The sequence below is a fragment of the Aquila chrysaetos genome, chromosome 15 (genome assembly GCF_900496995.4).
Source record: "Aquila chrysaetos chrysaetos chromosome 15, bAquChr1.4, whole genome shotgun sequence".
Classification (NCBI taxonomy): Eukaryota; Metazoa; Chordata; class Aves; order Accipitriformes; family Accipitridae; genus Aquila; species Aquila chrysaetos.
The window spans coordinates 29,242,110-29,263,324 of NC_044018.1; the positions used below are offsets into that span (position 1 = coordinate 29,242,110).

General features: G+C 42.6%; 1 protein-coding gene across 5 annotated transcripts; it reads left to right on the forward strand.

Annotated features, from left to right (window-relative positions):
- Nucleotides 1–1,926: 1,926 nt before the first annotated feature.
- CERS5 (ceramide synthase 5) lies at nt 1,927–21,103 on the forward strand. 5 transcript variants are annotated; one of them, XR_003926670.2, is made up of 11 exons: nt 1,927–2,191; nt 8,186–8,291; nt 10,417–10,547; nt 11,531–11,588; nt 12,204–12,254; nt 12,951–13,043; nt 14,406–14,534; nt 14,820–14,926; nt 16,813–16,969; nt 17,896–17,993; nt 19,727–19,841. XR_003926670.2 is itself a non-coding variant. In XM_030037233.2 (11 exons), the coding sequence occupies exons 1-11, from the start codon at nt 1,983–1,985 to the stop codon at nt 19,877–19,879; spliced, it is 1,224 nt and encodes a 407-aa protein (XP_029893093.1). In that variant the 5' UTR covers nt 1,927–1,982; the 3' UTR covers nt 19,880–21,103. The 5 variants fall into 5 exon arrangements, 4 of the variants coding, with proteins under 4 accessions (XP_029893093.1, XP_040984704.1, XP_029893090.1 ...); XM_030037233.2 differs by having other exon boundaries at nt 17,964–17,993; nt 19,727–21,103; XM_030037230.2 differs by lacking the exon at nt 17,896–17,993 and having other exon boundaries at nt 1,931–2,191; nt 19,727–21,103.
- Nucleotides 21,104–21,215: the final 112 nt, after the last annotated feature.

The window sequence follows — 21,215 nt, forward strand, 5'->3', positions numbered from 1 at the left end:
CTGTGTATCCACTTTTTTTCCGGTTGACAGTCAAGGGGGCAGATTGTGCTCTCATATGCAAGAGCGTTGTGGAAGGGGTGTTAGAACAGGATGGGCAAAAGAAAAAAGGACGTGCAGGTATTTTATGCTTCCATTTCTGGCTTCAGGTGGTTCTCAGGCATGGTAGCTGAGGACAACTGAGAGGGGTTCCCCCCCCCCCCCCCCCTTCCTATAAGCTGCTTTGTATTGCAGTTATCTTCCCTTAAGCCTGAGGTGGGTTTGGTTGGGATAGACAGGGGCTAAGACCTAGAAGAAATACAGTAAGCATCCTGCAGCAGCGTGAGAAAACGCACGTGTGTATGACATATATATAGGGGAAGGAGGGAGAGAAGGGAAAAGAAGCCTGCTGTCTACCTGGAAGGTATTAGCAGTTGCACATCATGAGATGTACAACCTACTGCTAATTTTTCTTTCTTTTTAAGGGAGAAGTAAGACTTGATTTGTACAGATAGAGGTATTGTAAAACTATGAAAGCTGGTGTGCAAGCACATGCTGCTTTCTGTAACCTTTCTCTCTTCCTAACAAAATCCATTTGGTATCAGATTTCCTCAAATTACTAAGCAATTGGAGATCTTTCTCACTGGAAATTGTGCTAAGTGTATTTGAAAAGGAAGGGAAGAATATTTGTTGTGGACTTGGATTTATTGAATATGCCTACTACTTGTTTCTTGGGAAACGCAATTGTATTGTACAATGTATCCCCAGTTACATGATACTAAAGCAATACTGGCTGCAGTTACCAGAGACTTTAATGGTATGCATCATTAGCTGTAGTTAAATCTGAGGCATCTGTGAGTCTCTGAGATACAAGGACCCTTAGTGTTCAGACTGGCAGAACAAGGAGAAATTAGTACAAGTGGTACTTTTAAATAAAGTCGTTGATTAAAAAAAAGTGATCAGATCATGAACTAGCCTGTTCTTGAATCTATTAGTTATCATACTATTTGAGTGCTTAATGGGCCATTTAATTTGCTCTCAACTGGACAGATGCCAAAAGAGCTATTATATGAAAGATGGATCATTTGCTACAATGTACAAGGAAGTTCATGCTGACCACCTTTATGGAGATTTTTGAGAACCTCATTGAAAAGCTTACACAAAGGCCAGGCTTTGTTAGTTGGTTACCCTCATCCGAAGACCGTCACGCCAAACCACTGATTTTTTTCTGAATGTTTTAAAAGCTATAAGGAGTATCTTACACTTTGCCAACCAGTGTACCCCTCACTCCCTGTTTTGTGCTTAAATATTAAACCACATGGCTATTAATACTAGTAAAACTAATTCTGGTATCTTACCATAAACTCTTCACATGAGAAGTTGCCCTATCCTGCTTGCAGCTCTGGGGCCCTTCCTTTCAGAGGTGAGTGAAACGCGCTGCGAGCCCGTCTGAGGAATCCTGCCCCTCGGGGATGAGGGGGAGGTGGTTTATCTACCGGAGTTGAGTAGCAACCGCCTCCGCAGCGTTCAGGCTGGGCTCGGCGCCTCCCTCAGCCGGGGCCTTCCCGGGGAAAGAGACCGGACTCTCCTCAGAAGCTCATGCTTTAGGCCCTATTAAAGACTATCTTGAGGCCTTTTTTTTTTTTCCAGTCTGAACAACTCGTCTCTGTTGGTGGAAAAACCCCCGAGGGCTCGGAAACTCGTAACGAGCCGCCTTCGCGCCGCGTCCCCCTCAGGGAGCGCTGAGGCGACGGCGGGAGCGCGCGCGCGCCGCCGTGCCTTAGAGGCGAACCCGCCACTGCGCCTGCTCCCAGCTAACGGTCCGCGGCGGGGGGGCGTGGCCGGCCGAACACCACCACCCCGCGCCCGGTCTGCGCATGCGCCCCTCGGCGCCGGGAAGGAAGGGAGGGAGGTGCTGGTTCGCGGTGCCGCCCCGCTTGTCGGCTGCGGTGGCCGCCTCAGCTGCGGCCGCCGGGAGGGAGGCGGAGGGAGGGAGGAGGCGGAAGATGGCGGCGGCCGCGGCGGCCGCGGCGGCGGCGCTGCGGGCCTGGTTCTGGAATGAGCGCTTTTGGCTACCGCACAACGTGACGTGGGCGGACCTGGCCGGGGAGCCGGGCCCGCCGGGCAGTGGGTTGCAGTACCCGCGGGCGGGCCACGTCCTCTCCGCCTTCCCGCTGGCGCTCGGCATCTTCGCCGTGCGGCTGCTCTTCGAGAGGTGAGCGTGAGGACCGCCCCTGCCTCGGGGCTTCCCCCCGGGGGCGGCGGGGCCCTCAGGCGGCTGAGGGGGGCCCCTCAGGCGGCTGAGGCGACCGGGACGCCTCCCGTTCCCGCCTCGGGGGCGAGCGCGCGGCGAGGCCGCCGGTGTCTCTTAGCAACGGGCTGTGGAGCGCCCCGGGGAGGGGTGGGGGGCGGCAGCGGCGGGCGGCCCCGGGGCCGGACCGGAGGGGAGACGAGGAGGCTCGGGCCGGCCCCCCCCCCCCCCCGTTCGCCCCTCAGGCGGCGCGGAGGCCTTCTGTGGAGGCCGTGGCGGGCTCTCCGCCCGCGGTGTCTCCCGAGGCTTTTTTTGCGTGGAAAGGTAATTTTGTGTAACCCTGGAAAACCTGTCCCGGGAAACCTCTCTGTGTCTGTCACGACATACAGAAACCCGTAGGGCTTCTCTCTCCCTTGGCTTTGGATCCCGAGGGGCTCCTCCAGTGCTAGCGGTACCTTACGCTGCGGTAGTGCAAGCAGAAAGTCTGGGGAACTCGCTTGTTATTTCTCCGCCTGTCCAGGAGAACCTCGGCTGGGCGAAAGACAACTGGCTGCTGCTGCTCTGCAGTTGGTTTGCTTGTGTTGCTGGTCTCTGCCTTTATTGTACTTTCCTCGTGAGTTCCTGGGTGAGGAAATAGGACTTGTTCACATGGCCTAGTATATTATTCAACAATTTGTGGATCCCCTGCATCTCGGGCATGACAGAAGTGCATGCAGATCATCATATCTGCCCATAAACAGGTGTAATAAAGTATTTCTCATTTACTTGAGTATCCATAAACATATAATAATAACTCTTCCCTGGGGCAGAGGTTTATCCTTTCCATGATGTATATCTCTTACAGCCACACGCAGGGCAGACTGTGTGGGTGACATAGATACTAATTAGTAAAGCAGCTTATTTAGGAAAACCGTTAGGTGAGGCAGACCGAGACACCTTGTATTCCTGTTCAGGTAGTTCATTAAAGATTGATTTAATCTTAAATTTCTACATTGAAAGAGCAGAAGTCTTTCTAAGCATGAAAAGGGCTGTAGGACTAAAGCGGGTAGGAATCAGGTTGGTTTTGTTTTGTGGGTTTTCTGCAAGAAGTGTGAATTCTCTTGAGCTTTCAGAAATTAAACAAGAGGAGGGGACTGGGGTGAAGTAAAGATAGGTGAATTGTGGAGAAAAATGAAGCAGGTCAGCAGGGTAGGAGAGAAATTTGAGAAGCGCTCTTTTTCTCAAATCTTATCTTTCTGCCCTCGGGGGGGGGGGGGGGGGGTGGAAAGCTTCAGAAAACTACTGGCAGGTCAAACCAGTGCAGAGGACCCAGGAACACATGTGGCAGTGCCAAAAATCTCATCTCAGCTTGGTGTGCTACTGCTAGTCTTGGCCAAATGTTCACACTTGCCAGCAGACAAGGAAAGGAAGTTGTGGGACGAAATGATCCCCTTGAAAGGCATATTGTGGGAAGGTCTTGGTTTCCAAGCCTTGTTTAGTACAGGTGTCTTACTCTGGGGAAGAAGTGCAAAAGATTCTCTGTGCTCTGTGCTGGAGTATGAGATGTTAGGAGAGATACAGTGCATCCTACTGCACCTAGCAATGTAGTCCTCCTGGTAGCAATTGCTTTATCCTGATAATGTTTACCTGGTTTGTGAAATTTCTTTTGCAGTGTTAATTTAGGGAGGAGTAAAATGACAAATTAGGTCGTCCGCCTACACAGTAAAACCTAGGGACCATGGCCTAGTTCCTGAGAGGGTTGTTTTTTTTTTCAGCTGTGTCTTTGCTATAGTATGTCTTAATGGTGGTATCCTGAAGTGAAAGCAGATTGTGAAAGCAACATCCAGAGCAGTTAGAATGTTTATTTTAAAAGACCCTATTTTTTAAGAAATGCTTTTCTCTTTCCTCCTGCCACTTTGCACATGTCACAAAAGTTCAGATTTGTCTTAATAAAATCCCATTGTGCATATACCCTGACTCAGGCTTTGGGGATGATTGTGTCAAATGTCTTCCTTGACACGCATTTGGCAGTTGGACTTGATGACTCAGAACTTGAATTATATACTTGTGCAGCTCTTTTGTTTTAGCTTCGTTTCTTTCTTTTCTTTCTTTTCTTTCTCCTTTTGCTGTAGATTTTCAGTGTGAGGAAGTGCTTTTGTGACACTGACACTTGTAATGCTGACACATATTTCTGTTAGTGAATGCTCCTATTTAACCTTTGCATCATGATGTTGGTAAAATATTCATTAGGCTGACTGACTGTGGGAAGTATATGACTATAGAGATCAGGCAAGACTCATAGAGGAAGGTAAAGGGGTGGATTTTTGTGCAGGCAAGATAAAGAAGGACTTCTGACCACTAGTTTGTTGTTTGTTTGTTTTTCTTGATTATACTTGCTGTTATTTCTCCTTACACATCTTGTCCCACTGCAGGCGCAAAAAAATTTCCCAGGTATCTGCAGAAACCTGGAGCCTGATATTCATATGATGTGTTTATAATTACACTGGAATGCCCTTCAGTAACAGGTATATTTGTTACTCTACAGGTCTGAGGAAGGATCTGCAGCTTGTGCTCAAGCTGGGGGGGGGGGGGGGAGAAAAAAAGTGATGTTACTTCATCAGGTCTGTCTGGAAAGTTAGGGACAGTTGTGGAATGAGGTGGTTTAATCTTAACACTGTGAAACTGAGAGATTATGGAAAGACGAACTCTTACTTTGAGTGCATACTTTTTAAATCTTACTATTTCGTAGATTGTTCTTCCTTTTCAGAGCTGTAATAGGAAGTCACCAGACAAACCTGAATGTTCCATAAAGAAGGATTCTGCCTTTCGGTTTGTGAAGTACAACATGCCTGAGAATTACTTGTTATAACATATGAGTCCATGCACTTGAAAATTGGTGTTGGTTTCAAAATCAGTCTGTCTATCTTAATAACTAGTGTGGAAAAGGTAGCTTGGTAGGTATGACTTAAGCCAATGAGCAGATACCTGTTCAGAAAAGTGTAATATAAGTATTTAAGTGATGATAATTCCTTGCTGGGAAGGTAAGGTGTGGCAGTAAGTTGACCTTGGGAATAGTTGCTGCAGTTAGGATTTCTGTGGCATCATAAAATAATTTAGATTAAAAGGGACTTCTGGAGGTCACCTTGTCCAATCCACTCCTCAAGCAAGGCCAACGTTTTAGTCAAGTCAGGTTGCTCATGGCCTTGTGCTGTTCAGTTTTGAATATCCCCAAGAATGGAAATCCTGCTGTGTGGGCAGCCTTTTTTTTTGGTGCTTAACTGTTATTGCTATGCAGATTTTTTTCTCTGGGGGATACAGTGCAAAACTTGCACATCTGAAAACCTATTCTGGGGCCAAAAATAAAATGCCATAGAGGTTTTAAGCGTGAGTTTTCCTTAATGGATACCTAAAGGAAATAGCATGTCATCTTGATATTTTTCTGACTGACAACAGGATTGATCACTTTATATTCCACCGCCAAGGTAGTAACTGGTCAAAGCAATTGGACCGTGGCTGTTCAGTGGACTCATGAGCATGAGCCAGCCATGCCCAGCCCAGGTAAAAACACCTTGGATGGCTAGTCAGGAAGCCCTGTGGAAGGACAGTTGTCACTTACAGTTCCATTGCACAAAACCATTACTTGCGGAGTTAGAGAAGCTACATTATAGCATTGGGTTAGACTTCCTTAGAAGTGATGAAATCCATTGCTGCCATCCTTTTTCCTTCCTGTTGCTGTGACTGGCGCTACCTCCATTGCCTCCATTGTTGTGACTCGTCTGTTTGTGTTGATGTCTGTCTGCTTCTGTGCACCTAGAAATGTTTGTGGGTTTTTTTTTTGTTTGCTCTTTGGTCACCTGCATGCTTGACTGAGTAACTGGAGTCCTGTGCTCTATCTGTAGCCTGTGGTTTACTCTTGATTTTTATTTCTTCCCTAATTTCTGGAAACATCTGTATTTTTTCCCTAAGCCTGCTAGTGAAGGAAGCCTACTGTTCAGGAATAGTTTCATGCAAAGATTCCACACACACACCACCCCACCCCCCCACCCCCCAGTCTTTAGGTCCCCAAATGAATTATTTCTGCATTTTTTTTTTCTGAGGAGATGCCATTTCTTCTTTCCTTGATGCTTCAGGTTTTGAATTCTAGAATAATGCCAAAACTTTGTATGGATCACTGTGAGCTTTCTTAACCGTTTCTTCTCTTCTTTACTTGTTCCTGAAACAGAAGACGACTGTCCTGAATAATAAATTAATTGAATGTGCAGATTTTTAGATTTTTCATGTTTCCTGTCTTATGTGAGGAAACTGACACAAACTGAGTATCTTCAGGCCAGGATATTTTTTAATAGACCTATAAGCACTGTGTCCCAGAAAATGAAATAAAAATATTTGGCATCCTGTAATTGCACATGTGTACTTCTTTGCTGTTGTTGTGGTATATCCTGTAGGAAAGAAGAGTATAAAGATGTACGCTTTTATGGGGGTCTAGCCAAATGTTTCATAACATCACAACGTGATTTCAGGCTGGTGGTCTAGATTATAGAGGAAGCAGTGAGCCTTTTGAGCCAAGCTGAAAGGAAATAACTCTTTCCTTTTTTTTTTTTCTTTTTTTTTTCTTTTTAAAGCTATGACTGTTGAAATGAACAGGACGTATGAAGAAATGGGGCAGGACACTGAGACCTGGGGCCACAGTGTATTACTCGTTCAGTATTTTCTGAGAGCAGGGGAGTTCCTTTAGGATTAGTCATGAGCTGATCTGTAATTTCTCAAGGGGAAAACCCCACAACCTGTGTCTGTTCTTAAATGCAGTCGTAGCTGTTTGTTACTGAAGTACTAACAATGTACTCCCAAGAATGATTGCTGTTGGAACACTTATAGTCATGATGCTCCTGAATTTTAATCTTTCCTTTTAAACACAAGAAGAAATGGTAACAAATGTAGTGGTTGGAAAAAGCAGCATTTCATGCTTAATGGCACTCTGAGTTTGCTAAATGAAACACATGTGTAATTTGTTGTCTTCAATTCAGTTGTCTCTGAAACAATCTCTCTTTCAAAGCAGAATAGATTTAATGATGCAAATGTTGTGTCCTTTTCAAAATTGGTTTTGAGAAACAGGTTCTTTGCGCGGTCTCTCCCTCTCTCTAAATAATTGATTAAAAAATAATAAAAATTGCTCCTTGAAACCCCCCTTTCTTGCCCACCAACAGGAGAGAAAACAACTCGCATGTTTAGGTAACTCATGCGTTTTCCTTAGAATCCTGTGCCCATTTTGACACACAGGTACAGCAAAACCTAATAATTTTTGAATGTGTATATATGCATTTTAGTTGCAAAACCAGTTTTATTTTCAGAGTGTCTGTACTATAAAATTCACAGTGTTAGGTTAGCTTTTGGAATACATGGTGTACAGGGCTGAGTGAAATACTGAGATCTTGGGTGTTTCAGTCTGAATGATGTCTTACAGCTGCCTCACTCTCCCAAAGGAAACAAGCCACTTTATTTTTCCTGAAGACACAAAAAAACCCCAAACCCAAAACTGTGTGTCTTTTAGGAACTGTGTCACTGCAACTTCCCTTTTTTCTGAGCTATGCGACACCAAGGCACATTCTGGAAATAAGGCATTTTGTAGGGCTGCAAGGGCTCTAGCATTTATGTTCGCAGAGGACTCCTATCAGTGATCTATTATTTTATTTCTGAGTAATGAGAATCACCCTGGGGGAACACATTCTGATCATTACAAGCTAAGGACATTAAGATTCAATTTTTCATTTTAGATGTGTGTACTGTCTGCAATTACCATTTGGACTAATAAAAGATATTCCTTCACCTGTGAAGTTTCTTTAAGCAAAGTGAGTGGGGATCTTCAGAAGCTTTTTGGATAGGTTTTGCAGTTTGTGACAAGTCACGGTCCTTGTGATGTAGGTGGAGGAGGGAAATAGATACCTTGTTTTTAATCTAGCTCTTTCTTCGGAACTCTTTCAGGTTTATTGCCAAGCCATGTGCCATAAACCTTGGCATTCAAGACAGTGGACCTCACAGAGCCCAGCCCAATGCAATTTTAGAAAAAGTGTTTACATCCATCACTAAGGTGAGTCATGCTTCAAATTCTGCTAGAAACGGAGGCTTATAAGTAAGAGTATAGGAGGACATTTTGCTTCCACTTTTCTAGTTTGAGAAATGCATTTTGCACTATGCATGCACAATGAGTGTGCTCTTTCTTATTTTACTTGGTCTCTGGCATGTCCTTCTTGTAGCAAAGTAAATTCTCTTTATGGCTGACCTGTACTTTTGTGCACAGAAGAATATTTTTTTGAATTAAAAAAATGTTCTCTTTCTAGAAAGGTATGAGGCTTCTACCTTTAGTTTCCTGCCTTTGTCCAAATTGTAACTCCTGTAACAGGTGGTAACTGTTGGCTTAACAAGAAATTTCCCAGTATCTTTCTATTGGAAAAGTGCTACTCTTTTCCTTGAGATCTGTTCTTTGCTGGTTTTATTGGCCAGTTGGGTCAATGCCTTCCTCTTATTTTTGCCATCTACTGTGGAATTGGACAACAGCTGTCAACAGAGGAAGTCAGTTATTTAAGGAAAGCATTCAGTCAATGGAAGTGTGCCCTGATAAAGGGTAGGACATTTAATGTTGACAGTAGGTGTTTCTTTTGATTGTTTCATGGCCTTTCTTTCACTTAAGCTGACAGTGCTTCTTCACTTCAGAATTACAGAATTCCACACTGTCTGTACTCTGTTGAATGTTGACAGTGAAATCCACGCAGACAGCATGATAGATTTTCATTAAAGATAATGAAATGGAAGGTTTTATGTTCTGATTTGGTGATGCTGAACTTCATTCTGAGTGGAGCAGATAAAGTGCTCAGTGAATGGAAGAGAAATTCTATAAAAACCTTACTAAAACTTGCCTCATGGGAACATTAAAGTTTTGAGGTATTTGGAATGACGTGTGAACTGAAAAGTCCCTTTAATTTGATGCCGTTTCTGGGGAGGACTTTTATGTGGGGGATGTCCTTGAAATTAACGTTTAGGAAACCCATGAGGACGCATGCTGTGCAAAATTTATCTAGCTTATGGAAACAGAGCTGCATTTAACTGTACCAGTATGCTTATATCTGCTGTTGGATTTGGAGAATCAGAATGTAGGGTGTCACTGATGCAGGGGAAAGATTTCATTGCTGTTCTGAAATTGAAGCTGTGTAAATTCTCCTTTGATGCAGGTACACTTCCAATGCAGACGTGTCAGGTAGCCCGAACCATTAAAGCCTAGTAAAGTGCAGAGAGATCTGTTTGTGATGGAATTACAGGAAAGTCATGGTCTCAATACTGAAAGTCAATGACAGAATATTCTGCTTTTCAGTTGAAAAGTCTGGTGACTTTTTATTAAATCAGCATTCTGCTTAGTTTTTTGGGTTTGTATGTAACTCAAGTAGTAAAATGTGTTTATCATCTTTCAGTTGTAAGAGCTCCCTGGCAGAGCTTGTTAAAAGGACACTGGTCTGAAACTAACGTGGCTTATCTCACCACTGGGCCATTTTAGAGGTAGTTATCAGGTTTTGTTCACTTTGTCTCTTATAAATCCATTTATGTCATTATTCAAACAAATAAACTGCCAGTAGTTTCCAGTCAGAGAACAGTGATATATTCTTTATCATACAATTATTATTTCAGTTTTCAAATTTAATTTTATTTCTAAACTTTGATAATGGAAATAATGCCATCTCTACGATGCCCTTTTGGAATATAGAAATATCTAGTCTGTTAAACCAGCTCTTACTTTAAAGTTTCCCGAAACTTGCAGTGAGTAGCAACCCTTAAATTCAGCTTTGATCTTCCTGAGTTCTGGACTGTTTGAATTGACGTGCAAGTTTTAACAGGTAGGACAAGACAGCATTAAAAGCTCCTCCCCCCAAATTAAGAAACAGAACAATTGCATTCTTTGTCATAATGTGCTGTCAAATGATGAAATAGATGAGGAACTGTTAAACCAAAAGCATTCTGAATAATTAAGTAATTAGTGGCTTATGAAGGTTAAACTTGAATGAACATTTGTGGCAATGGGTTCCTGCTTCTAGTCTATACTTAGTGCCTTCCTAGTGTGTGGGTTTTGTTATCTGTGCATCATTTCTGTCATACTACAGAGGGGATCTCAGACCAAAAGTAGGTTGAGAAGTAGGAGAAATGACACTTGTTTCATTTTCCTTCAGTCTCCAGATGGAAAAAGGTTAGAAGGCTTGTCAAAGCAGCTAGACTGGGATGTTCGAAAGATCCAGCGCTGGTTTCGTCATCGGAGGAACCAGGACAAACCCACCACCCTCACTAAATTTTGTGAGAGCATGTATGTTTGTGCAGAGGCCAAGATGTGGCTTCATCTTAAAGCTCCAGCTGTATGTTCTCTCTTCTAACTGAAACTGTGGTCAGCTGCTAATTTAAACTAGTTGGGGTTGGCTGGTGGAAGATAAATTCTTATATAAGCACATGAAAAGTTAGGAGGGCTTTTTAGAACTCAGTATTCTAAAATATTTTGTATATGTGCATGAGAGACCAGGACACGTGTACAGGACTTATTCCTGTCAATGATGAGCAGCTTTAGATAGTGGACCAAGTCCTTAATGCAAACATAGCACTTCAGTGTGCATGTATGTGCATGTATGCATATGCACAACTTCAGTAATTATACTGAAGACAAGTCTGCTGTCTGCACAGTTATATTGTAGACCAGCATTTGTTCCCAGACAGAATGACCTTATGGCTTACACGATGATGTATATACTTTTATACAGACACTTCTTGGATTCCTGTTCTTTTCATTTCAGTTCATTCTTTTGTTCTTTGTTTCTTTCTGAATGCTTGCAGTTACCTCTGTTAGTGTAGTAGCATCTGAATATTTTTTCCTGACTTGTTATTTCTTCTGTGCTGGTTTCTTTCCTTTCCAGTAACTTTCTTCATATTAATTCTTCCCCCCAGTATGGTTTTGTCTACTTAAAGCCACAAGGTAAGAGGGACAAATACGTATATTAGGATACCTTCTGGATAACAATGACTTATCTTGTTATTGTATATTAAAGCATATGAATGATGCATGTTCACTCTGAACTTTATTTCAAACTTGGCTGTTTATGCAAATTTGTGTGTGGTGTGGAAACTCTTAAATAGGTTTATCCTTACATGAAATGTTTACAAATGAAGGATTACCCTTTGGGGGTGAAAGCTTTTCAGGTGTCAGAATTGGGTTTTTTCACAATTGTTGCAGTTTTTGTTACAGATGTTAGCCAGAAGCTATTTCTATTTCATAAGTTTAATTTTTGCTTCTTTTTCCAGGTGGAGATTTACATTTTATTTAAGTATATTTTTTTATGGAATCAGGTTTCTCTGGACGGTGAGTTGGTCTGTCATCCCTCTCCCCCTTGTTGTTCTGTGTGGCATGCAGCTGGGTTATGGCTGTCCTGCTGAAATTTAGGGGGTTTGACTACCTGTATCACTTCTTCAGTGCTTACACCTAGCTTAAAACAAGGGGGGTTTAGGGGTGATGGTCATCTTTATGTTCCCTTATTTGAGATCCTGGGGTTTCTGTTTAAGGACCTTCTTTACACTATAGGAAAGCTTCTATACGGATCTGTCATTATGGAAATATTAGAATCTTATGTTGCCCCAGAATGGAACAGAACTGGGTTGGTGGTTTGGGGTTTTTTTTGCTGTGGAGAGCTGCTTATTTTTTTCTCATCCCCCTCTTGAAGGGATACAGATTCATCTCTTTGGGTCTTTATTATTATTATTAGAGCTGTATGATTATTCTTTGAATTTCCATTGCAGTATAACTTGCCTTTGACTGCAGAAAGATTCTTTTACATCACTAGGATGTTTTACAATAAATTTAGCTTGAATGGTAGAATCAAGATAAAATTTCAGTGAAACAGTACTGTAGTGGTCAACTGCCTTAGATGATAGGGAAGGAAAAACCCAGTAGAATAATAACTTATCTTATTCCCTTTAGGCACCCTGGTTTTGGGACACACGACAGTGCTGGTACAACTACCCTTTTCAGGTAGGAGATAAACTTACTAGCTTCCAACTTTTTGCACAATTTCAGTTTTTATTTTTTGTTGGTGATAGCAGATTGAAACTCAGTAGACTTGAATGCTTCTCATTATTCTGCGGGGTGGATGCTGCACAGGTTGCAACCTGGTAAGCTTTCTCGTGAGTGAATGGCCATCCCTTTTGGAAGGCACAAAGATGACATTTACTCTGTGTCTTCAGATCCTGGTTAGATTCGTGAACAGCAGTGCTTCCTCAGAGAGAACTGACTCAGTTCGTATTCATTTTATGTTTATTTGCTGCTGAGATTATTAAAAGTGGAAAAAATGCATAAAATTATACTGATAATTTATTTACAGTGTTATTTTCATTATGCAGCAAGTATGATTGTATAGAGGCCAACCAGTCTCTTTCAGTGCCTGGTTTTCCTAATCTAAGAGGCTGCAGTATGAGTTTAAATATTGACAAGGGGATCTTACTCCTTTTGAATAAAGCTCAAACACACAAGTATGTTTGTGTGACTAAGCCGAGAGTAAGACGTCTGTTGCTTAAGCTTGTTTTTACTAAACCTTAATTCTGGATCTTTTAACGTATGCCTCAGCATTCTGGAGGAGCAGAGTGGGATGAGAAGGAAGGAAGGAAAATTTTTCATGTAAATTTTAAAGTACTTTGTCTTCTAACTGTGCTATCTTTGTTTGTTTTCCAGCCTCTAACATCCAGGCTTTATTATTACTATATCTTGGAGCTGGCCTTCTATTGGTCTCTCATGTTTTCTCAGTTTACAGACATTAAACGGAAGGTGAGATTAACCAGAATTGCACTAACCACTTTGCTGAATAGATAGGACTAACAAAAAGTGAGTGTGCTTGGCCAGTAAAGCTAAAGCATAGTAATAACTGTATTTTCTTCCTCATTCACGTCTTTGTGTAGCCTACCTCCTTCTGTAATCGCTACCCAGTCCTGGGGAAAAGGGAGGAGCAAGCCTGATACGCAACCTGGTATATCCTTGAGAGTCCCTTTCACCTTCTAGGGGAAAGAACAGAATCACTCAATACCTCCCAATAAAAAGTTATCAAATCATTGTGTAAAAACAGATTTAATTAGCAGGCTTGCAAGAAAACATGAAAATGAGATGCTCAAAGCAGTACCTTGCTGAGCCGGGTGAGAAAATGGCAAACACTAAAGTAATAATAAATGGTTTTTTGAAAGTAATTTTTCATCTGTGTGTGTAGCAGAATGATGACTGGTCGCTATTGCTGGAATCTAATTCCGTTGCACTATGTTCTAGAACTTGGCTTATTGTTGCTGTTGGAAAACAGTTCATAGTAAATCATGGTTTATTGCTTCTGTTACACAAACTGTGAAGTAGCAAATTATCCCAACTCTTGCATTGACTGTTCAAAAAGAAAAGTTTGCCTGGGATTTTTTTCTGTACTGAAATATTAGCAGGTGAGGCACTACAGAATATCTTGGAGCTGCAGAAAGGGAGTGATTAACAGCATCTGTGATACTGTTTATAATGTTTAATTTCGTACTCTGACTTTAACGAAGTGAATTACATTCCCCACTGCAAGCATGGTAAGGTACATTGACATGGAAGTGTTGTACCCAGGGAGCTAAACTGGAAAACAGCCTGAATGTATGTGCATTGTAAACATTTTTTTTAATGAAGTGGCCTAGTTCTTCCTGTTGGGTTATCTTGTGTTCTATGCCTGCTATGCTCTGGCAGGCTTTTGCACACTGACAACAGTAACAGCAGTGTACTTAAAATTTGTGCCAAGAGCTGAAAGGACTAGCAATATGGCTGTAAAACCAAAAGGAGGCAAAAATAAGGGCCATATGTTGTCCTGTCAATCTTTTCAGTGGGGTCTGCAGGCATACTTATCTTTACCTTGCATGTGTGTGCCAAAGAGACTGTGCTGTGCCTGTGTATGCAGAGTTCTGACTTCACAGGAGCCCAAATGCTGTGAGACCCCTTTCTGGAACCTTTAGTGATGATTGTTGATGTTGTGTGATAAGCTGTGCTTTACATAAAGTAGAGTCAGAATCTGAACTGAAGTAATCCTATGACCCCAGTTAGTCAGTTTTGCGGCTCTGTTCCAGACCTTTGTATTTGTTTGACAGCCAAAGAATATTCGTTCATTTTTTTTTCTGTTTCCAGGACTTTCTGATCATGTTCGTCCATCATTTGGCTACAATTGGACTCATTACATTCTCTTATATGAATAATATGGTGCGGGTTGGAACTCTGGTGCTGTGCCTTCATGATGCATCAGATTTCCTTTTAGAGGTGAGTTTCCTTTCAAATCTTTGTGTACTTAATGCTAGTGTGGTCTCAGGAGAGCAAGCTGACTTTCCCGTTCTTGATAAAGTGTGTTAAATACGCCATAAAACTTGGGCCACTGATCCTGCCTTGTCAGCTTTTCCTCATAACTGCTGTAGTGCTGAGAATAATCCCTAAATGTTCCAAACTCCTCACAAATGTGATGGCTTGAGGGTTTTTGAAGCTCTATAGCTTGGTAATTACATGAGTGCACAAAGGGAATAATATTCTCATGTTTCTTGTCTCTTTTAGGCTGCAAAGCTAGCCAATTATGCCAAGTACCAACGTCTGTGTGATGCTTTCTTCATGCTCTTTGGTGTCGTATTCATTGTTACACGGTTGGGCATTTATCCTTTCTGGTAAGCACCTTGAGCTGTAAGGTCTTGTTTGTTCTTCCAATCCTTTAAGCAAAGCCTTTGTATTTAGACTTCTTGCAAGCATTCGAGCCTGTCCTTCAAGGCAGCCTGAAGTTGTAGACAACCCAAGTACTGTTTGGAGCAGTATGTTCAACTAGGCATATGAAGAAACCTCTCAACAGTCAGCTGAGGGAGTGTGAAAAGTGACTAACATCCTAATGCACAGCTGGCCTCTCTCCTGTTACTGCAAAGTGATGACAGTGCTTATTAGCTGGAGCCAAGTCAGCTGGTATCTGCTCTGAAAGGCTTGAAGGGTTGTTTGCTTCTCTTAAGAAGTTTTGGAAATAGTTACAAATGAGGCATGGTCTCTTGAGGTAAATTTGATTTTTGAATATCTGGCTTAGTCATCATTGCAGTTTCTGATTCTTATGACACTCATGTCCTATCTTTGTGTCGTGACTGTTCAGAGCCTGAAATAGGTCTTAAGTTTCTTGGGAGGTAAAACCCTGGCTAAATGGCTTATAGCTAATCACCCTATAATGAGATTCCTTCTCACCTCAATAGGTCAGGCTTGGTGAGGTTCTTCTGTTGATGGGCTGTTATCCACTTCTTGTTTCTGTTGAAAGAGTGTGGTGAAAATTTGGTTACACTGATTATTACTCAGGTTATTTTGGTTTTACTGCATATATTTATTTCCTAGGCAATGGGCAGCTTGCATTCCCATTCTTTTTGGGTGTCTTGACGGTAGGCAGAAACAACACTTATGCTTTGGTATCAGGGTTGCAATTACAGCTCTTGCTTGTTTTCCAGTAAATGCATCCAAGGAGTCTGGATAAGGAAGAGCTTTAATTCTTATGTCTTCATAGGCTCCTTCCAGTGACAGATGAGAGAGTTGTCATTGTTTTTATAGCTGTTGTCTGTCACGAGGTGATGCTTTTGCATCATGCTATTGCTCAGCAGTCCTGTAAATCTTTAATGTATTTTCCACTGGCTGTAATGTTATTCCTCAACTTTGTAGAGAAATCTGGCAAGCTTGCAGCAGTATTGCAGACCCTGTGGTATTTCACTTCACGTATATTCCCTTCCCTAATTAGTAGTATAAAACATCAACAGATCTCTGGGATTGCATTTAATTAACCCATAAACTGGCTCTGAGTTAGATGTTTCTATAGCTCTGTTTTGGGGGACTTGGGTTCTTCTTTGAAAGGCTTGTTTTTCTTTTCTTGTGAAATGTTAAAAGCTATGTGAAATTAATGATGTCTTTAAAGGTCTCTCCATACCTCTCTACTTCATAAAATCTAAAGTGTTTATTAAATTACTTAAGTACTGGCAATAACTCCCAGCGACAAGAACAGCAAAACAGTAATGAAAGAAAGCACAAAGCTTTGTCCATAAAGCAGTTTCTAGTCCTCCAGCTTGGCAGGAGGAATCTATAAAGATCTGAGGGAAGAGAATAGCGCACAGGGAGGGAGGCCTGCTGGGAGCAAAATTCCTTCCTGATCTTTAAATATGGGTGAAGACTGCCCAAGTATGAATGTGTTAACCGTTGTTTTGATGACCAGTGCAGCTTGACATCACTTCCTGTAAAACTGTTACAAATGCTCATGCTTTTGAGAAGGAAATTGGCAGCAGATCTGTATGTGTAACCAAATTGCAGAACATTCACATCTTCTCCTGTTTGTTGCTCAGTTCAAATGTTTCTAATTAGCTTTAGTCTGTCTCCTAACTCTGGCAAGAGACTAGCTGCATCGCCACTCTGACAGAGGCAAAGCAACAGATGCTTAAATGAGATACAAACTGTTGTGCATCTGGCCAGTCATTTTAATTTAGAGCTGGAAGCCATGTTACCAGCACAGCCGATCTGTAATGTGTTTCTGGATCTCTTTTAGGATTTTGAATACAACCCTATTTGAAAGCTGGGAGTTGATTGGTCCTTATCCTTCATGGTGGCTATTCAACGGGCTTTTGATAACCTTGCAGATGTTGCATATCATCTGGTCTTATCTCATCATTCGCACTGCCTACAAGGCCCTCATGCGGGGAAAGGTAAGATTGCTGGTGACAGTTTTGGGTCCTCTTTCCTACAAGCCCTATTAAGCAATCATGAGAAACTGGGCTCTTCAGTGAGGGCTGGTACTAGTTCTCAAGGGACTTGCATCAGGAGTGCTTTGTAGAATGGTATTTTTCTCACCTTGGTTGCTCTGCAGACTTGAGTTGCCAGGTGTATACAAAGGCAGGGATGCTTTCTTCTCTGTTCTGGTCATGCAGGGAAATAACACCATTTTCCAGTATGTTCAGATGTAATAATAGTGCTGATGACAGACTTGTTGCGTACTTTGGACTTTAAGGTAGTAGTAGGCTCTTTTTTGAACAATCATACAGGATGTTTTCCAACTTTCCAACTTCAGCTGGTTCTTGGGATGTCATGAGGGTTATGCATCTTCCACTTGTTAGCACTAACACAGGTTTCTCGCTGTCAGAGCAGGCCAGACATTGAGCCTGCAGCACGCAGATGAGAAAGGGTTATCAGAAATGTAGTGGAGTTTGCTGGTTGTCACAGGCTAATAGGGTTCAGTCTAGCCCAATCTAGGAACTAACTTGACACCCAGCCTACCCATCAAGAGAAGCCATTTCCTTTGCAGCTACCAGAGAGCTACAGTGGATTTCATAGCACAAGTGCTTTTTCTTTAACCAGGTATTTGGTATTCTGATCGGAGTTTCTCTTATGACTCTACTTTTTGTGTTTGACTTCTTAGCTGCCCCTGCGCTTGGAATGTAACCTTGAAAAACATTTATATCATAGTTGTCTGTGGCAGTGATGGTGTGGGGAAGGCATGTTTCAGAGTATGCACAAGATCTTTTCATCTGTTTCCCACAGCTGCTACTGCAAATGTCTTATTTTCTGGGTCTGCAGCTGTTTCTGTATCCTGGGGTCTACATCTTTTTCCTTTCCTTGGTTCTCTCCTGTCCAGGTGACCTAGCCAGAGAAAGGACTGTAAGCTCTGTCTTCTTCATTCTTTTCTCCTTTTCTCTGTGCCAGATTGGAGCTGGACAGTTTCATCCTTTGCATGTAAGTGTGATCTGTGCTTCTGTTTGTTCACTGAAACACATCTGTGTCTGTTTCAAGGCTAAGACAAAAGCAAAGCTATGGTCTTGAGGCTTTAGATGGCTGGTGCCTTCTCTTAAAGTGTTTCTCTCCCTGGTTGATACAGTGCTGGTTCTGACAGTATGCTAAAATGCAGGTTTTTCCAAAGGTCAGAGCATTGTCCTGGGGTTTGTTCTTAATCTACTGTCAGCTGGCTGCGTGACCTTCACCTTTCTGCTTTTATACGCCCACAGAGACTCTGATATCTGTCTTTAGTGTTCATTAACACTGTGCTGAGTGGAAGAGGACAGGAGAAATGCAATGCTTTTTGCGAAAAGGAGTAGAACAGTCACTTGTCCCCCAAATAATGGGAAAAATTGTGAGGTATTTCTGCTTGCTTCCAGTGACTCTTTGAACTTCCAGACATATTAGGAGAGTGGGGAAGGATATAAAAAGTTCTGGCAACAGACAGAAGCCAGGACATCCAGCAGGCCTGTCAAAACCAATCCTGGAGATCATTAACTTTACCTGGCTTTCTGCCAGATCTTCCCTTGAGTTCAAAAACTTGCTGCCTGGTGCTGTTGGAAAGCCCTAACCCTGACTCAAAGCAAGCAGAGTAGAATGAAATCCTTGGAAAGGTGCTAGCCGCAAAGTGCTTGCACATTAAGTAAATGAGGGCTATTAGTTGCAGAGGCAGAAGTGTGGAGAGGCTGCCTTGGGGTGTGAGAAGCACGGGCCATTCACGCAGTCACTGCTCAGCACTGGTGAGTTTATGGTTCTGGCACCCCGCCACCAACCAAGGTGCTTGTTTGCTGTTAGGGCCGGGCTTGTGATCTGTTCCCTTCACCTTCTGGTGCGGTCGGCTCTGCAGTGCTGGTACAGTGCCCTCCTGTGGCACTCGGAGCAGCTGGCAGCAACGTGCGCCTGGATCTGCTTCCAAAGGTTCAAAATCCCACGTACAAATCAAATTCAGCTGGATTTGCAGTCAGTCTTTTAACTAAAGGCATAACTCTATAAAGCAGATCTAGATCTCTGGGCTGAGATGCTCCTTCTGTTCCTAACGGGTGTTTTCTGGATTAGATAGTTGCCTTTGTTCTACAGCCCTGACCAAACAGGCTTTTGCTCGTAAATGAATTCTCATGTATGAACCGCAAGCTGTGAAAATGGGAGGCACTTTGTGCAAACAGTAATGTGGTAAATATAGCTGGTTAATTTCTAAAATATCAAAGCTGCTCCCTGTAGGACAAAAAGTTCTCTCTAAAACTGATACATACATGGTTTTTTATTCATCATACCCATGGATGATTATGGTGTGAGAAGTTTTTTGATTCAAAACAAATTTGTTGTTTGGAAGAGCAGCCTTTAAGCAATCTAGAATGCAGCTCTTGGAAGACAAGAACAACCAAAGATCTGTAGCGTCCTCTGATCTGGTGAGAGCAAAAAAAGTATAGTGCTTTCACAGATGTACAGAGTTATTTGGAAAATGGAACTTGTATTTCCAAATTGTCATTTTCAGTGTCTGTGTCTTGCATTCTGTATGTGATGCCAGGTTCTTCCTTGTGAGTTTGAAGTGATTCAGAATCAAATGTAGAAGCTAAATGTAACTGACTGAAGCTGGCTAATCGCATGGGCGCAACCTTCTAACTACTGTTTTCTGTGATTTTTTTTCAACTCCCCTTCTCCCCTTTCCCCTACAAAATTTCATTTGAAATGTTTAGGTATCAAAAGATGACCGCAGTGATGTAGAGAGCAGCTCTGAAGAGGAGGATATGACTTCCAACAGCACAAAAGGAGTTTTCAGCACTTCAAGTAACGGCTCCAACCGCATTAATGGCCATGTGGCTAGTGGCCAGTGGACAGAAGAGGAGTAAGGCTGTGGGTTGGCCTTGAGCAGACACGAACTTATCTTTAAATATCTAGATGTGTTGAGCTCCACATTCCCAAGTGATCTTTAATCAAGATACCCCTTCCCCAGAAACCTCCAGCAAATCTGAAATGGGCACAATCCAGACCAGTCAGAGGCTTTGCACAACAGAAGGGATAAAGCCAATGACTAGGGCAAAAACAAAGCTGCAGATTTCACTTTAAGCCATTTTGTACTTAAATCTTAGTCCCATCGATATTTGCAGAGGTGTCTTTGTTTTGTGACAAACTGGTTTTTACTAGGATCAACTCAAGGTGGAACAAGTTTGGACTAGGCTGGCTGCCGACCACAGGAGGGTTACGGTGCCATTTCAGTGATGGTTTGCTCCAGAGCAGGTTCAGCATATCTCCTTGATCTACTCCAGAAGCCACTTAAAGAGCATGGAGAACGCAGGGTCCTGTGGTTCCGTGTCCAAGCTACCCTGATTGTAGCAGAGACTCCTTTTTCTCAGTCCTGCTGTGAGCGCTCTGGACTACAGCCAAGCTTTGAACTGGACTGCGCTACACCAGAACCGTTGTTCTAACTTACCATCGGGGTGCTATATGCTAAGGAGGTTATAGCTTATATCTCTGCTGTCACGAGGGACCAGGCCAGCGTTTGCTGCCTATTTTGGTGCTGCAAGCCCCTCTGAAGTCTTGACTACAGCCTTCTGAAAAGGGGGAGGGGGGTTGTTTATTGCCCCTAAGACAACTGTCACAATACATGCCTTTTAAATTTTTTTTTTTTTTTTTTCCTGTTGCAAGTTGTGGTTTTGAAGATGTTTCTAGACCTACTGGATGCGGTTGGCTAAGCTAGGACTTGAGGGTGGACCAGTACTGGTGGGCTGTGTTTAACTTTCCACAAAATAAGATGTTTCAGTCCTGCCTGTCTGTATTCCTAAGACGGAAGTGAATGTTGCTGCTCTCATTTTGCAACTGTGTGGAGGAGCCACCGGGCTGGAAAGGCAGCCACACCATGGGCTTTGCTTCTTTTTTTTTGTTTGTTTGTTTTTTTTACTCAATGGTACTTGGGGGCAATGGAAGATCTGTGTGTCAATCATGAGCAGAATTTTGGAAAATTCTTGAGTTGTTACCATTTTATACCATTGTTTACTCTTCTCTCCGATTAAAAGATGCTTCAGAAACTTGTTTGCCATGTTTCATCTTGAGAAAATAAAATCAAGGAGACCATATGCCCCTTTTCTGTGATTCTGAGCAGGGGGACTGCTGCCTGAGGCTAGGCTCAGGTGCTGCCCCTGAGCAGCACTTTTTTTAAGATGAAAGGGGAACCGTTCGGCGCTTTTT

Coding starts and splice junctions, on each gene's coding strand:
- CERS5 (XM_030037233.2), top strand. CDS start 1,983: ATGGCGGCGGCCGCGGCGGCCGCGGCGGCGGCGCTGCGGGCCTGGTTC. Junction 8,292..10,416: donor TGTTTACATCCATCACTAAG/GTGAGTCATGCT, acceptor ATTTTCCTTCAG/TCTCCAGATGGAAAAAGGTT. Junction 12,255..12,950: donor GGTACAACTACCCTTTTCAG/GTAGGAGATAAA, acceptor TTTGTTTTCCAG/CCTCTAACATCCAGGCTTTA.